General features: G+C 47.8%; 1 protein-coding gene across 9 annotated transcripts in view; it reads right to left on the bottom strand.

Annotated features, from left to right (window-relative positions):
• TTLL5 (tubulin tyrosine ligase like 5) overlaps positions 1–18,504 on the bottom strand; it is a 286,995-nt gene that overhangs the window by 227,675 nt on the left and 40,816 nt on the right. For all 9 annotated transcript variants that reach the window (XM_056133744.1, XM_056133741.1, XM_056133747.1 and 6 more), the window contains 3 exons: positions 12,839–12,940; positions 10,541–10,632; positions 9,830–9,937 (listed from right to left, as the gene is read on the bottom strand). In XM_056133744.1, the coding sequence (XP_055989719.1) occupies positions 9,830–9,937; positions 10,541–10,632; positions 12,839–12,940 (302 nt within the window). The remainder of the gene's footprint in view (positions 1–9,829; positions 9,938–10,540; positions 10,633–12,838; positions 12,941–18,504) is intronic.

Consider the following 18,504-nt stretch of genomic DNA (forward strand, 5'->3'; position numbering starts at 1 on the left):
ACCTCCCTCCTCACCCCAATCCAGCACATTAGTACAAGGCCTCTTTCTCTGTTTCTCTCTAATCCAGCCTATTTTCAATATTTGTTTTTAAAGTATAATTTACATAGCATGAAATGGTTAGTTAGATCCTATCATCTGATGAGTCGTGACAAGTGGTAACTCCATATAGCCCATACTCAGACGAACCCACAAAGAACATTTCCATCACCCCTAAAAATCCCTCATGCGCCTTCCTGGCAAGTATTCTGCTCCACCCATCCCTCTCCCTAACAACTACTGTTCTATTATTATTCCTTTAACCACTGATTTGGTATTGCTTATAAATATAAAAGCATACAGTCTGGCGTCTTTCACCGAGCATTCTTTATGGTTCATCCATTATCATGTTCCTTGTTTTCAGACAGTTTATTGATTGAGGTACAACTTCTACACAGTGCCACTAATCCTTTTACATGATACAGTCTGATACATTTCGACAAACACACAAACTTGCGGGCATAATCAAGACATAAAAACATTCTCCCCCCTGTGCTCATAACTCAGGTCCTTCCTGACTTCACTCCCTATCTACTGGTAACCCTGACCTGACTTCTGACTTTCCCAGGCATCAAATAACTGGACTTAACACTGTACGTGGCCTTTTCCTCGTGGCTCTTTTCAGGTAGCATTGGGTTTTGAAGGATTATCTATGCCATTACCCCTCCCGGTGAGGGCGGTTCATTCCATACTACTGGGCCGTAGTCCATGGACGCCCATGCCTCACTCATGGACTCAACCTTCTTGGGCACGAGGTTGCTTTCAATTTGAGGGAATTATAAAGCTGATCTAAATACTCTTGTACAAATATTTGTGTGAATACATGATTTCATTTTTCTTAAAACACACCTGTAAATGCTGGTACCCACTTAGGGAAAAAGTGGGAAAGTAAGTATATGTTATAGTAGTGTATCTCCAACTCTAAACACCAGTTTGTCCTGCATAAATCCACTCTCTATGGCTCTCAGGATTACCTTTCCAACATACAAGTCCAACGCTAAGGTATATTTATAGAACGAGTGACCCAGCAACAGACACTGGCAACAGCTTTCTTCCTGGAGGATTTTAAATTACACTCCAGAGTAGGTACAATGGACAAAGGGGAACAACTGTATAGCAATGGGCAGAAGCTACAAACTTTAGGGAGCAATTACAAATTATACAGAGCGATGAACTATAATTCTCTACATGGAAAACACATATAATTTTCAAACCAATGTTATTTCCAAGAGTAGAGTTTAAAGATGAATTTCTTTAAATTTTAAAGTTTAAAGATGAATTTCTTTAAAGTATTCCCTGTTGTTTTTTGGTTTGGGACCAAACTCAACGGTTGCAGTGCTCAGCGCTTACTCCTGGCTCTATGCTCAGGACTCACTCCTGGTGGGGTTGAATCAAACTTGGGTCAGCTTCAGGGGTAGCAGGAATCAAACTCGGGTCAGCTGTAGGCAAGGTAAGTGCCCTCCCCACTATACTATCTCTTTGGCATCGAGTACTCCCTTTGTTCCTTTACAAATCTAATTTGTCGTTTTGATTTTGGGTTTGTTTGGGGGAGCCTCCCCTTTAATGCTAATAGGCCTGGAGCCCCATCCTCAGGAATTTAGGCAACAGGACCAGTAGTTCAAAGCCCAAGGATGCAATGCTGCTTGGGTCCTGTGATGCCAGGGGACACCTGGGTGCCACGGCAATCCAAGGGCCTCCAGTGCCACACCTGGCAAGGTTCAAGAACCTCCAGAAATGCACTGGTGATGCTGGGGTGAAGACATGGGGCCAGAGAGAGCAAGGGTGGGTCGCATATAGGACATGCACCCCAGCCCCTGTGCTATCTATCTCTCAGGCCCATTATTTTGGTTTGAGGGTCACATATGACAGTAATTTTTTGGTTTGGGAGCCATACCCAGTGACAGGGGCTACTTCCATTCTGCGCTTGGGAGTCACTCTGAACAGTACTTGGGAGGCCAGGCAGTGGGGGGTCTGAACCTGCGTCTCTGGCACACAAAGCACCCACTCCAGCCCACAAAGCAATCATTCCGGTTCCCTTTGTTGTCATTTTCTTGGGCCAAACTTTGAATCAAACCATGTAAACGTTTTATTTTTTTTTTAATGATAATCCTCTTAGTTCCCTGTTCAAAAATCTACTGTCACAGCAGAGAGATAATACAGTATAAAGCACGTGCCTTACACAACAGCCAACCTGGTTCAATCCCTGGCATCCCATGTGGTCCCCTAAGCACAGCCAGGAGTGATTACTGAGTGCAGAGCCAGGAGTAAGCCATAAGTATCACTGGGTATGGCTCCCAAACCAAAAAACTACTGGTTATATGATGAGTTTACTATGTCAACCACTCGCAATTTGTCTCCCCAATCTACTATTACGCTTATTTCCTGCCACCCCATCCTATGCTACATTAGTCACCCTGGACTTTCCACTGCAAAAAATGCTGCATCCTCTCAAGACACTCCTTCCTGCATGTCACAGTCACTCTGCTAGGACCAGCTTTCCTAGGACATAATGCTAACTCTAGTCCAGAATACCTGAGTCGCTCCTTCACTCACGCTGTCTGCAGCACTTCATGTCTGCCCCTCCCCACCACTTATCCAGCTCACTGCTGTGTACCAAGAAACATCCACTAGAGATAACATCCACACAGAACAGAGGCAAAGTATCTGCAAACATCAAAACCACTCTATTCGACACTACCATAAAGCAGGGGGGCGTAAACTGCAATGAAACCCAAAATGTTAACTGTCAAGGAATCAGGAGATGGCGTGAGGGGAGACACGCAGGAAAGAATCTGGGATAAGTGGTAGAGGAAAGGGGACACGAGATGTGGAATTAGAGGTGGGAAAACTGCATGCCGGAAAACCTATTGTAAACAACTATATAAATCATGGCATCAGGATTGGAGTAATAATACAGTGTATAAGGTATTTGCTCTGCACGCAGCTGAGTTCGATCCCCAGCATCCCATATGGTCCCCGAGCACTGCCAGGAGTAATTTCTGAGTGCAGAGCCAGGAGGAACCCCTGTGCATAGCCAGGTGTGACCCAAAAAGCAAAACATAAAAATAAAGTAACACCTCAAGTTTAAAAATAAATAAGTAAATAAATCATGGTGTATATATTTTTTAAATTATTAAACAGTAACAATAACGGGTCTCATTCCCTTGACCCTGAAAGAGCCTCAAATAAGGCAGCGTTGGGAAAGATGAGTAAGGAGAGGCTGCTAAAATCTCAGGGCTGGGACAAATGGAGACGTTACTGGCGCCTGTTCAGGTAAATCGATGAACAACTGTATGACAGTGATACAGTGATTCTTTAAAAAAAACACATTGAGGGGCTGGAGAGGCAGTACTGAGAGTAGGCGACTGATCAGCATGCAGCTGACCCAAGTTCGATCCCTGGCACCCCAGATGGTTTTCCCAAGACTGCAAGAAGTGATCTCTGAGCACAGAGCCAGGAGTAAGCTTTGAGCAATACTGGGTGTGGCCCCCCAAACTATATATTAATTAATAAAAATTAATTACAAAACAAGAGATCCAAGAGGGTAGAGGTAGGCCCCTACACACAGATCCATGTGTAGTCTCTGAACACTGCTGGGTATGGTCCCAAAACCAAACAAACCAACAGAAAAACCTGGTTTTTTTGAGTAAAGACAACCGTACAATTTTTGAGGATAAAATAAACTGCATCTACCCCAAATAATCCAGACCAATATTCTGAATTTGAAATAATAAATTTATAATAAAGGCACCAATCATAAATGAACAGTCATGTTTTTTTCTTAATATGTCATAGTATATAAATGTTTATTTTTATATACTATGACATATTAAGAAAAAAACATAGTCGACTAAGGAAGGGAGGAGAAATCAAAAGATGTGATAGGGAAGATAAAACATCTATGGTCTTGGGGCTGGAGTGATAGCACAGCGGGTAGGGCATTTGCCTTGCACGCGGCCGACCCGGGTTCAATTACCAGCATCCCATATGGTCCCCTGAGCACCGCCAGGGTAATTCCTGAGTGCAGAGCCAGGAGTAACCCCTGTGCATCGCTGGGTGTGACCCAAAAAGCAAAAAAAAAAAAAAAAAAAAACTATGGTCTTAGAGAAAACTAAACCTGCCACACCATTCATTTTGGGTTTTTTCTAAGTTGTTTGTTGTTTGTGGGACACTCCTGGCAAGGTACAGGGGCCATTCCAGACCCTGCACTCAGGAATCATTTCACTAGCCCTCCCCAGCAATCAGAAGCTGGGATGCCTGAGGCAGTGCAGAGTGCTGGTGTTAGCAGGGGCTCCAGTCTGTTCAAACGCTGTCGTAGAAAGGAAATTCTTTTCACCTGAGCTTTGGATTGGAGTTGAAAACCTAAGGAGGAAGTCTTTATCTGGAGTCCAGAAGAAGAATTTGGAAAAGAACAGATCAAGATCCCAGAGAAAGATGAACTAAATTACAGAAAAAGCCCAGAGCCAATCTGCTAACCATCTAATAAATCAATACGGTATCTGGCTCTCGTACAAAAAGATTATCTGGGACTAGCTAGTGCTGGTGCAGCGGTGCGAGTGCCCGTTTCCAAGCTAGAGCTGCTAGAAAAGACAGTATCATGGTTTCTGGGCACCAATTCCAGGAGGAGGGACCTGCCCGGGGGGACTGTGCTTCTCAGAACCTGTCATCAGCGGGGTAGAGAAAGGGCCAGCAACCAGGCCTCCAAGTACTCAGCTACAGGTCCCATGGCAAATTAAGTTAACCTTCCGGAGTCTTTCCCTAGTCTATAAGTAAAGCACAGGCAAAACATCAACGAGAACCGGGAGATATGAGAGCAGTTAGGTGCAGACCCAGGGTTGATCCCCGGCAGCACAGGGGCTGAGCAGCACTGATCCTAGGGCCCCCACTCTAAACTGTCTGCAGGGATTGGGGGCCCCCAGAGAGAAATAAATAAAAATTGCCGCTGAAACTGCTGAGAGCACTAATGCTTCGCTGGGTGTGGCCCAAAAGAAAGAAAGCGAACTGCCTGTCGAAATGGCTGTCGAGTTACTGTGTGTGTGCGTGAGTGTGTACAGCACGCGTATGTGATTTAGCATACTGTATTTATTTTACTGAATCATGATAGTTAAAAGTTGTTCCTGATAGGGTTTCAGTCATACAATGTCCCTTCACCAGTGTACATTTCTCATGACCAATACTCCCGGTCTCTCTCTCTCTCTCTCTCTTGCTCTCGCTCTCGCTCTCTCTCTCTCTCCCCTCTCCTCTCTTTCCCTCTCCCCCCTCCCCCCCACTCACCACTTCTTCTTCCTTCCCCCTCCCCGTCTCTCTCCCTCCCTCCCTCCCTCCCCCCCCATTCCTTTTAGCCACTGTGAATTCCAATACTGATTCTGAAAGGTTACCATGCCTATCCCTTTGCCTCCTTTCAGCACTTAGCTCTTGTCCAGCGTGATCCTTTCCCACTGTCACTAAGTGAGGAGTTATTCTGGTGGCAGCGGGTGTCTAAGATCCATTACCAGGACAGGACCTGCCTGCTCTCAATCTTCAACAAATACTGAGAGACACTGCCCTTTAAGGTCAGAGCAACGGCAATGAAAGGCCAAGCGCCATCCGGTCACCAACCAGAGTGGAGCGTGCACTCGGCATGGCGCGTCACTGGTCTGACCTGAACGATGAAGTTCTGATCCATTGCCTGGGCAGCACAGTAGCAGGCTCACATGAAAGCCAGTGGGAGAGGACCTGTGTCAGCACCTGTGCTTTAACCACACACACACACACACACACACACACACACACACACACACACACACACAGTCAGCAGTAGCATAGTTAAGAGGACCATGAACATCCTGTTGTTCTGAGCTGCTTCTCTCCAGCCGGTTAAGAACAGCTGTGCCTCATAGTCAGTTCCCTCAGGGTGACAGTGTCTAGAGCGCCTTTAAGAGGCTGCTATTCAAGCATGTGCCTCAGATGACTGACACACACCGCTTTTTTTTTTTATCATCTTCAAGGGACCACAATTTGTTTAGACTGTAGGGCCAGAGAGATAAAACAGTGGACAGATCAGGTGACACAAAGTCAGGTTATTTCATTTCCCACCACTCCAGCATTTTATATAAATAAATAAAATTTAAAACAAAACAATTAGAAAAAAATCTATGTTCTAGTCATGAAAACCTCTGTAAATCAGGCCAGAGAGATGTAGTACAGTGAGGCCCTTGCTAAGCCAGGTGCAATCCCAAGCAACACACACAGCAGCCTAAACCCTGACAGGAGTGATCCCTGAGCAGAGCCAGGAGTAACCCCTGTGCATTGCCGGGTATGACCCAAAAAGCAAAAAAAAAAAAAAAAAAAAAAAAAAGCCTGTAAATCAAGAGTTCTGAGATTAGGTAATTTGATTGCCAAAATTCTGAACCTCTTTAATGAAGTCTTTCTCTGAATTGTGAGTTCAAGAGCCTAGAGCATGGATCTTAACTTCCAAGAGCTACAGGGTGAGAGAGTACAGTGAGGAGGAAGCTCGCCTTGAACGCTCCGTCAACCCATGCTGGATCCCCAGCACCAGACAGGGTTCCCAAGCCCTGCCAGGAGTGATTCCTGAATGCAGATTATTATTATATTTATATAATAATATTTTTATAATCATTATTATTTCTGGGGTCCTTTCCAGAAAAACATCTAGGAGAAGGTGTTAAGTGTCATTCGCAGGACTGCTCCACCCCGTGTTCCTGCCGCACGCTTAGCATCAGTGCCAGGAGCTGCCCAAGGTCAGCAGCAGGGGTTTGCGGGAAGCAGGACTACACCGATGGGTGAGTGGGGCACAGGCCGTGTCAGAGACTGACACCAGAGCCCTACGCACGAGAGTCTGCAACTACCCCCAAACACGTACTCTTTCTGTTTGGTTTAGGGTCACACCCGGCTGTGGCCAGGGGTCACTCCTGATGGTGCTTCGGGGACTATATGTGGTGCCAGGGATGGAACTGGAGTCAGCCGCGTACAAGGCAGGCACCATGACTGACCCCAGTACTATCTCTCTGGCCCCCACCAGGGCACTCTTGTAATCCACTTGCCACACTTGTGCACAGTAGTTGCTGGGGAGGTGAGGGAGCTAAACACACACACACACACACACACACACACACACACACACACACATACACGGGATATTCCTGCAGGTACCCAGATGCTGAATGTCACAGGTGGTGGCTGGGCAATGAGCTGGGGACAGAAACCCTTTAGCTGGCTAGCACCAGGCCACTGCTGGCACAGGCCCCTGCTGTGGGCTGCAGGACAAGCCACCAAAGAATACAAGGAACCATGACTGAATTTGAGAGACTACTGGCATCCTCTAAACGCACCATGGAGTTGGGCAAACCAAATTCTCCTGGGAAGCTCTCAATTCCTGCTTACTCTAAAAGAAAAGAAAAAGAAATACAAAGGAAGCAGCCATCTTATCCCTTGTAACTTAAACCCCAGGAAAGGTTAGACCTTGGCAGGAGGCAAAGAGACTGATAAACAAAGATATGTCTATAAAATCATAACTGATGGGGTGAGGTTAATGGAGCACACCAAGTCCCAGGGCTGACAGGAAGGAGGATTAGAGTCATAGAAGCAGAAAAAAGAAAAAAAAAGATTGTCAACAATTTTTAAACAGCAGGCACACTCAGTTTATTAAATAGGAACAAATGGCCTGGAGTGATAGTACAAGAGATAAGGTGATTGACTTACATGTGGCTGACCCTGGTTCGAATCCCCAATATCACATATGGTTCCCTAGCACTTCCAGGTATGGTCTCCAAGCACAGAGCTCAGAGGACAAGCCCTGAACACTGTTGGGTGTGGCTGAAAAACAAAACTGAACACAAGGACCAGAGAGATGGAACTGGGGCTACGGCATTTGCCTACAGCGTGGCTGACCCCCGGTTCTATCCTCAGCAGGGTATCTGGTCCCCCAGCATCATCAGAGGGGCCACCCCAGTGTAGCTCCCAATCCCAAAATAACACTTCCCAAAAGAAAGGACCTGGGGATGTCAGGAAAATAGTGAAGAAAAAAAAAATGGCTGGGAGAAATAGGGTGAGGGGGAAGGAAAGCACAATCACAATTACAAATTCAAAATCCGAAGGGGACGCTCGGGAAAGTGTGCGGGACTGTAAGTCACAGCACAGCGCAGAGAGAACAGGGAGGGTCAAGCAGATCTCTGAAAGAGGCAGTGGCAAACAGAGTGTCTGGATATCAAGAGGAGTACGGGGGAAAAGAGCGTGTGGCAGAGGGCGGGAGAAACCCTACAGAAGCACAAGAGGACGGAGAGCTCGGTGGCAGGGTCCAACTCAAAGGTGGAAGAAGGAAAGTGGGTTTCTCGACAACCAAGGCCAGATCGTCACAAATCCTGGCGGTCACACCAATGCTTCCTTTCCCAATCAAGCCTCAGTGGGGAAAGAGATAACAGGCGTTAAGGCACTTGGCCCCGCAAATGGTCAACCCAGCTTTGATTCCTTCAAGCACAAGGAATGACCCCCCCAAGCACAGAGACAGGGGCAGCAGCTAAGCAACACCAGGGATGGCCCATTACCCCTCCCCAACCCCACCCCGCCCAAGCAGCTAAGTCTTAGGGAGTCAGTTCCCATCTTTTAGGAGATATGAACATATGTGCACCTGAGAAAGATATCATTCACCTTGGGGCCAGAGAGATAGTCCGGGAGGTACTCCCAGGCAGGGGCGCACACAGCCACCCCTGGCCGACCCCTGCGCTGCCAGGGGTCAATCCAGAGCACAGAGACAGGAATAGCCCCTGAGCACTTCCAGGCGTGGCCCGGAGTCCCCTTCAGTACTGGCTTTTACTTTAGTGGCCTTCAGGGACAAATTATTATGATAATCCACCAAGGAGATGAAGAATGTTAATACCTACTCGCACACACTGCAGAAACAACCCTCCTCTAGTACTCAATCCAGGGCCAGAGAGCACGTGTGCTCTGCACGCACCAGCCAGTCTGAGCCCCAGACTCTTTGGGGTACCGGCCACCATGACTGCCGCTTGATGATTAAGGAAACTGGTCAATGAGTGGGCGCAAATGAGCTTCCAGCACAGACCCTCGGCCTCCCCAGCAAGCCAGGCCCCTGAGCTCCAGTCTGCTGCCGTGCTCCTGGCGTGCTTCGACTAGGCCCCTAGTCTTCCTCACACGACCCAACACCCGGAGCTCCTGTGGCTCCAGGCACGCACCTGTGGGTGGCCCTAGAGGGTCCACGTGGACAGCAAGTGTCCACGGGTGCGTGGGGCACCACAGTCAGGCAGCGGGCCTCCCGAGCCCAGAGCTGAGGGCCTTTTCTCACTGAACGTCTGTGCAGTCAGGGAGCTGAGATGTGAGGTAGGAGCGAGAGGGCGGGGAGCAGGGGGGAGGCGGGAAAAGGACGGGAGGCGCAGGAAGCCCCCAGCAAGGCTCACGGAACGGGAGAGAGCACATACTGGTACCAGTCAGGGCTATTTGGAACAGTTCCCGGCGTGGCTGCCAAGGAGCTCTGGAATCTATTTGCTAGCGCTGGATTCCCATCCAGTCCTCGGCAGGCTTGTTCCGCCTGCACTCGGGACCAATTCTCACACGTTCGGTCCAGTCCATGACCCACAGAGAGTCAGTCACTCCTCGGAGGACCTTCTGCTCGGCTCAGTTCCGTCTCTCGGCAGGAGCATCCCACGCTCCCCTGAATCAGAAAGACCCGCGCAGGTCTCCTGTTCCCAGAACGTCGGGAGGCCTCCCAGGCCTGGACGCTGCCCCGGGCACCTAGCGCCCCATTCACAGAACGCACAAGGCATCTCCAGGTCCTTACCGAAACAGCTGCTGCGGTGTGGGACAAAGGTCTTACAGGCAGTAGCAATGGCCAGTTCAGCGGAGATTATCGTCTTAATGATCAGGTCTTCGACATGGGCCATCAATGCTACAAAAATAAAAGAAATGAAAAACAAGGGGGGAAAAAAAAACAAACTAAAACTCATGAATTAGAAGCACTACATGCCAGAATGCGAGCTAACTACAGACACGTGTGTGCTCCCTCAAAACAGTCTCTCCAACACCGCTGCACACAGACGCTTCCGGGAAAATCGTGTGGACAATAAGGCCAGCACCACAGCGAATGGAGGTGTCGGAGTGTCCTTTCTGCTTCCAAGCCCAGCACTCGGGCTCTGCCATGGCCCTGCCCAATCCAGCACCGTGAAAGACCCTGACTCCAGAAAGAAATTCTGAATTCAGGGTCAATAAAGGAAATAGAAAATCCGCTACAGAAAAAGCTACTGACCACGTTTGGGGTCAGAGTTCAACATTGAAGAAACATAAACTCGCTAGAGATTCAAGGGCAAAGGAACGCCTTCCGGCCCAGAAACAAACAAGCGGAAGCTCTGGGAGCTCTGGGAGATCTGCTCTCCGTTTGGTCCACTCCAGGGAAGAGTGCCTGCCCTGCACAACGGTCCCACTGAGTGCCTCACCTCACCTGTCAGCACACTCACAAAGAACAGTCCCCAGAGGGAGAAGGGCCGGCACTTACCCGTCGTATCTCTGCCTTCCTGCTTCAGGTACCTAAGCATGGCGCTCATGCTCCACTTGTTCCCATAATCCTCCACTTCTGGGTCATCACAACTGAAACAGACAAACCAGTCGAGGTCACACAACGAGACCTGGTCTGACGGGGAGAGAAGCCAGGCCCCACAAACAGCCTTCTCGTCCTTTCAGGGTCTTGAACTGCGCTCACTTCTACTCATCCGCTTCCTCTTGGCCCTGTTTGTCACAGACCCCTCTGCATTTTTTCCATCAAAATGAAAACGCTACAAAAATAAAATAAAAAATGTTGGTGGGGGGTGGGGAGGAAATGTGGGGTGGGGGAGGGGGGTCGGGGAGACAAATTCTTCCACCACCAATGATATACCAAGAAAAATGGGAAAGAATGTGTGAAAGAATGCAAACAGATCTACAGGTGGTTTCCATGCACAAGCAGGGTGAGGCTGTTGTGAGCGATCAATCCAGCCTTTGAGGTAAAAACCACAGGAGTCCAGAACATCACTTCTGGTGCTGTTTTCAGCTCCAAACTGAGTCTGGATAGGCTGGTGAGCATCACATGGAGTATTCTGCGGAGGTAAACAAGCCACAGACAAGTGCCTTAGCATGAAACAAGTATTCTCTCTCCTTCCCTCCCTCTCTCTCTCTCCCCTCCTCTCTCTCGCGCCCCCCCTTCCCCCTTCTCCCTCTCTCCCTTCCCCTTCCCTCCCTTCCTCCTTCCCTCCCTCCCTCCCCGGTGACAGTCTTTTTCTCCCCCTTTAACTTTTTGGACGGTATCACTGGAGAAAAAATGCCAATAGAAGTACCATAGCTCTAACAGCAAAGTGACAAGTGGAGTGGGCTCCCGTGAATGCTGGAAGACTGGAATTTGCCATGGGGCCCCACATTTCCTCCCCACCCCCCACCAATGTCATCTGCGCCTGTCTCCCCAAGTGAAGAGTCTGACTTCTTCCCCAGTTCCTAACACTGGCCCCAGGATACGCAGTGAAGGCTACAGAGCGTCAGCAACCATAACGCTGCTTCCAGATCCTTTTCTTCCCTCCTTCGCTTGGACCTGCTATACACCTATTTTTAGTCGGAGTAGAAAGTAACTGTTTGGGTTTCTTTTTTATTTTTCCACTTTCTGGCAAAATTATCAGGATGAAAGAAAACAGAGCAGAAAGAATATTTCCACACAGCTGGGCTGGTACTCCCTTTCCACTGAATCCTTTGCTGAGACGGCCTCATTTCTTTTATTTAATTCATTCCTGACTTTTCCCCCTGGTCACACAACTATTTGTTTGAAAAAAATAATAAATCAGACAACATATAAAAGCACAGAGAAGAAAAATAAATCACGCACCCATAACTCCATTCATGACAGCTACTCACTGAGACTATTTTGGCAAAAGGCCTCTTAGCTTTCTCCCCCAGCACCACCCCAGCCACAAGAAACGCTTTTGATAGCTAGCACACTCAAAAATCTTAATCTCAATTGCATGGAGCATCCAGAAACCTGCTTTCTGCACCTACCAATGGACAGTAGTGGACTTCCTTATCTCTGCGCTCTGCACGCACTTAGTCATTTCTTAAGCTAGTTCCCTAGAAATGGCCTTGCTATTTTCAAAGACACAAAGGTTTGGAAACATTTGATATGTTTTGATCTGGTGCTGAAAGAAGGCTGCTTCTCCTTCTCTCCTTCCCTGGTTTGAATCAAACATGCTCGCTCCCTCCCCTCTCCCTTCAGTGCTGCTGCCCAGGGCTCTCGCGCACACCCGGCGTGGGTCCTCCTGAGTACTGCACACTCGGTGGAGTGCTCGGCAAGGTTGTCAGGCTCAGTTATGGCTGTGGAGCTCACCAGACGTCATCCTGCCTGGCATGGGACACACACATCTTTCTTCAGTGGCAGCGCTAGCCAGAGGGGTCACACCTCTTTCAGTGAAGCTCACGGCGACCCAGCCGCAATATGGCGGTGCCAGAGGGCTGCAGACAGCAGAGCTCGGCATATGTGGGACCCCGGGGCTTTGAGTCTATTACCATACACGATGCAAGGCAGGTGCTCTAAACTCCTCTGTTATTCCTCCAGGCTAGGACCTCGTTCTTGGACTTCTAAAAGAGCCCATGAAATCCCCACCCCTGGTGAAGTGAGAAAAGCCAACAAGGATGGCGGAACTAAGAAGGTAGCAGCACCTCAGCCTGGGAACTACACGAGACAGCCCCGGCAGTTGCCCACCAGTCCTACAATGGGGCGCTTCCCCCATGCAACCTGCCGGCTTCCCATCACCCCCACATGTGATCCCCGCATGGGCACCTGACGTAGTCTCCACTCTTCTTGTTCACGCTGTAGTTGGTCAGGTGCATGAACTGGTTACGGATGTTCTTGACTCCTTGATCATACCGTACAGTGGCAAACCTGAGGGAAAGGGCACAGATTCAATGGCAAGGAGAGCGTTTCAAGGAGACAAAGAGCAGGACTCGAAGAATCAAGGTGACGTCGGGGGCGGTGGGGAAAGGACGACAACATCCTTAGGAGATGCAGTCGCCTGCGAGCAGATTCCCATTCTGGGTGCTTCATCCTTAATATCCACTTAACTCAAGCCTAAAAGGAATCCTCGGAACCAGGGGGGTTATACTTATCTAAAAGATACATAGGGCAAGAGAGACAGAGAGAGCTTAGGGGCTAAGGCGCTTGCCCTGAAGGTGGTAACCCTGGATTACTCCCCATCACCACATCAGATCACCTGAGCACCTCCAGGAGTGGTCCCTGAGACTGCCAGGTTAGACCCGAAATCCAAATGTAAGTAATAGGTATAAAAACTAAAATATGACCTGAAAGAATAAGTAAAACCTGCCCAAAGTCAGGGAGACCCCAAGACACATTTTTAGCCATGAGTTTCTGCTTTTAATGTTGCAAATTTATACCAACAGAAAGGACAAAAATAAGTTATGCACAGTTCAGGAAATAGTGCTGTGGTACACTGTGGATGATAGGAACCAGTTGATCAAGAAGCTTCTTTAAGGTCCCTAAGCAGTGCCTTTGCAGACTAGGGAAGTACTAAGCAAAAAGGAGTTAAGAGGACATAGCAAGACAGCAATCTCTAGAAACCACATCCATAGAAACAACAGAAATGACCTGTAAAAGTCATGGTAAGCACACAAGTCTAAACCTTTACTAACATGCTAGTAATCTCTTATCAAAGAGCTTAATAACTCCTGGGTGAAATAAAACAATTCTCACACACTTTCCTCTAAGAAGACTTTTTTGGATCATTTTTAGTGCATTATTCACAACATAAATTATTTTGGTTCTGCTTTGGGGGCAGGGTTTGGAGTTTGGGGTGGAAACACTCGAAATATGGTGATGGAAAGGTATAATGGTAATGGGATTGGTGTTCAAAAATTAATGAATTATGTAACAAATTATTATTATTATAATATGTAGTAAATTATTGTGAACTTCATAAAAATAACATTTTTTAAAAAGCAATTATGGGAGCATTAACAACACATGAAATCTAGGTATGGAGAACTTAAGCATTAGTATGGTACAGGAAACTGGCTCCAGAATTTGGAATGAAGACAGAAGACAGAGGAATGAAACATGGAGTCCACTGAAAACAAGAGCCGCAATTTGCTATCCTGGACTATTGTCAGAGGAAGATCAAAGTATAAACTAAACGTGCCTCTGAAGAAAGTAGCAGGACAGAAAAAACTTTTCCGTGGCACTCAACAACAGCAAGAGGGGACCTGAGTCGAACAGTCATAGCAGATACCAACTCCTACTTCCCACCACTACACCCATATCACCAGCTCTAATGTGGTTTTTCCAAAGAGCACATCCAAGTGTGTGAAGCAAAAAAAAAAAAAAAATCCAGGGAGGCCACATGTTTATTTTCATATCATTTACAAACTATTCACATATGCTTACTCAGACTATGAAGGCAACAGGAATTTTTGCCACATTAAAGAGAAACATTCGAATGCTTCTTCTTGCCTCAATCACTTCTCACCCACCCACTATCTCAACTCTTAATTCCCTGTATTAGAAATACACAAGAGGCAGAGAAAGAAAGAATATCCAGGGAAACTAAAACAAACAAACAGGATGAGGACAGGAAGAAGGATGTGGCCAGAGAGAACCGTTAACAAGGCATAGTTGGATGAGCAGTCTGCACGTGAGGGTAAAGCTATAACTTCCCACGGCTTTCACCAAACTTCTAACCGAGCCACTCTCTGGTGACTAAACCTGACCTGGACCGCTCAATGGTGCTTCTCTAGATAATCTCTAACTACGTGGCACTCAGTCTGTCACCAATCCTTGGGAGGTGCAAAGGATGCCTGTGCTGGCTGTCGGCTGTGACCCAAACAGCAGCGCACACACAGACACACACACACACACACACACACACACGCGCGCGCGCACGCGCGCGCACACACTCAAAATCATAAGCTTTCTGCTTCTTAATCTTTCCTCCTCTGCCCGGCAAGATTTTAATACCACAGAGTGGGCTTCTACAGAGTGCCCTCCCGTTGATCGTCGATTTGCTCGAGCGGGCCCAGTAACGTCTCCATTGGAGACTTTGTTGTTACTGTGTCTGGCATATCGAATACTCTCGGTAGCTTGCCGGGCTCTCTGAGAGGGGCGGAGGAATCGAACTCGGGTCGGCCATGTTGGCTGCGTGTAAGGCGAACGCCCTACCCACTGTGCTATCACTCCAGCCCACACAGAGTGCAGGCAGCAGCAAAAGGAACTCCAAAATAAATAAATAAATAAATAAGAAACAGGATCAATCCTGTCATTCCTCAGAGGGACTAATGCACTGCACTGTACTTGACGGAGCGATAGCACAGCGGCAGGGCATTTGCCTTGTACGCAGCCAACATGGCCGACCCGAGTTCGATTCCTCCGCCCTTCTCGGAGAGCCCGGCAAGCTGCCGAGAGTATTCGATATGCCAGACACAGTAACAAAGTCTCCAATGGAGACGTTACTGGGCCCGCTCGAGCAAATCGACGAACAACGGGAGGACCTTTACCTTTACCTTTACCTGTACTTGACTTAGGCCAGTGGAGAATGTAGGAGCGCAGGGCGGGAAGCAAGGTGTATGTGTTTACCTTTCTTCCTGACCAAGGGAGTGGGGATCGGTGCTGTTCGAACCTATACTAAAGAGACCACATTCGTCTCGGGTCACAAGCAATTCCCACTTCCTTCTTGTCTAGCTCAGAGGTGCTTTAGGCTCGGGCCTAACCTGCTAGTCGGCTTATGACCAATCCAAAGGGGATTTCTTTTCATTTTTAAATGAAATTGATTGAAATAACGGTGGCTTATGACATGTTTCAGAGGAGGATGCGGAGACAGCGAAGAAGGAAGGCCACTTGCCTTGCACATGGCTGACCCAGGCTTCAGCCCCGGCACCCCCATATGGTCCCGAGACACGAGGACTGACGCCGGAGCACAGAGCTGGGAGTAAGCACTGAGCACCACTGGGTGTGCTACCACAGCCCCTCCCCCAAAAAATATTTTTTAAAAAAACGAAAAAAAAAAACACACATACTTCAGGTGTAAAGTATTAGAATTCAATGCAAAAGGATTGGAGTCATTTTGGTTTGTTTACTGTATTTTTTACTTTGCCCCCATTTAGGAATCAGATCACTTCCAACCATGCAAGCTCAGTCAGACCCAGGAGAGGAAGATGGAAAGGGATGAGAGGAAGGGAAGAAAGCCTGGAGCAGTTGAGGGAGGTTGGTGGTGGGGAGGGTTCAGGCTGGGGGGTGGGAGGGAGGTATCTGAGTGGGCAGTGGCCAGGAAATCGAAGAAACAAACATACTGAAGACAATGAGAATTGATTTCTCATGACTTCTCTTGGAGAAAAAAGATTCAAAAACATAAGAGAGAGGGGCTGGAGCAATAGCACAGCCAAACGGGTAGGGCGTTTGCCTTGCACGCGGCCAACACAGGTTTCATTCCCAGCTTCCCATATGGTCCCCCGAGCACCACCAGGAGTAATTCCTGACTGCAGAGCCAGGAGTAACCCCTGTGAATCGCAGGGTGTGACTCAAAAAACAAAAACAAAAACCATGGAAAGAGAAAAAGACTAGAATTAATTCTGTAGCTTTGAATTAGAATTGGACTTATTAGCATGAGCACCAACTTTTTAATATAGAGGTACAGAAATAAAGATGCAGGAGCTGGAGTGATAGCACAGCGGGTAGGGCGTTTGCCTTGCACACGGCTGATCCAGGTTCGATTCCCAGCATCCCATATGGTTCCTCGAGCACCGTCAGGGCTAATTCTGGAGTGCTAAGCCAGGAGTAATCCCTGAGCATCGCCAGGTATGACCAAAAAGAAAAAAAAAAAAAAAGAAAGAAAGAAAAAAGCAGACATGTATGTCTGTGTCCCCCCATTTCCATTTCTTGGTCTGCAATTATGAGGACCTAAGGGTCGAGACATCCCAAGAACAATGAGCATCTAGTACCCATATCTTGATTTCTAAACACTAGTCTCTATCAAAAAGAACCAGCACTTCCTAGATAAAGAAAATGCTTGATTCCAGGGCAATGGCAGAGAAAGACCCAGACAAGACCTGAGAGTCTTGTTCAGAGATTGAGCGTTAAAAAGATACAAATGCAGTTCAAAGAGACTCCCACTGGCCCAATCTGGGACCAGGTGAGCATCTAAAAAAGTCACAATAATAAGGAACCATGACTCACTAAATAAAAGGAAAATCCTGGAGTCCACGGGGGTACAAATAAGTAAAAGAACAAACAAGAGAAAATGCTCCCACGGAATAAAATGTCAAATCAAAAAAAGTTGATCATTGTATGACTGAAACTCAAACATGAGCTTTGCGACTGTATCTCACGGTGATTCAATTTAAAAAAAATAATAAAAGTGAGGACAGAAGGAGCATAAAGACAGAGGTGGAGGGGTGGGGGCACTTTTTTTGTGATGTAGGTCAGCACATACTGCAACCGTGTTATCTGAACGGTAATTAAATAAATTAAATGTTTTCATCATTATTCAATCATTACTCAGTAACCATCACATCAATAATTGATCTAGGCAAGTTACATCCAGGATATTAAAACTACTGGGTGAAACGAGATAAGGAACAAAGCGCTGCATGGTCTCAAATTCTCTGCACAAAAAATACTTGCAGGGCCAGTGAGATAGTACAGGGGGTAAGGGCTGTGGCCACAACAATGGTCCAGATACTGGCACCACAGGTGGTCCTGCCTACCTCCAACCTCCCAGGATCACCAGACGTGGCCTCTGAGCACCAGACCACCTGGAACCCCCTCACGCCCCCCCAAAATACTAACAGTTCCAGAGGAGAAAAAGGGAACACTACAGGGGAGAAACCTGGCGACACCACCTCCGTCAAGTGGCCAAACCCTCTGAGACAGCTACCCTATCCTGTCAAACAGGATGCAGGTAGCCCAGGGGCCCAAAATCTATACCCAGGTCTTCCTAAAGAAGTGTCAGGCAACCCAGATCTAGGGATATTCAATAAAAGAGCAGACCTGGAGTCTTCATCACTGCTCAGTCAAGAAAACAACCGCAAGGAGCCTGCACAGGCTCCTGAGCAGACAGAAGCCCGGGGCCGGTGTTGGGCCCTTCGTCACAAACAGAAGGAAGGTGGGTGCAAGTGGATGCGGTCTCCAATTGGAGCTTTTGAGACCAACTCTGCTCCACTTCACAGCTGCCCTGTAAGTCTGAAGTGGTTCCAAAATGAAAAGGCTAAGAACAAGGTACGGTACTCCCAAGACCGACGCGCTCAGCCTCCCGCAAGGAAGGATTCCCTTGAGAAACCGAGGTGCAGGCCACAGACAGCACAGTGGGTAAGGGCTCTCACTTCGCACATGGCAGAACCGAGTTTGCCGTAATAACATCTGGTTCCCAGAAACCCGCTAGGAGTGAGCCCTGAGCCCAGTGTTAGGACTAAGCCCCGAGTACTGCCAGGTGTGGGTACCCTCTG

This window comes from Sorex fumeus, unplaced genomic scaffold (assembly GCF_029834395.1).
Source record: "Sorex fumeus unplaced genomic scaffold, SorFum_2.1 ptg000098l, whole genome shotgun sequence".
Classification (NCBI taxonomy): Eukaryota; Metazoa; Chordata; class Mammalia; order Eulipotyphla; family Soricidae; genus Sorex; species Sorex fumeus.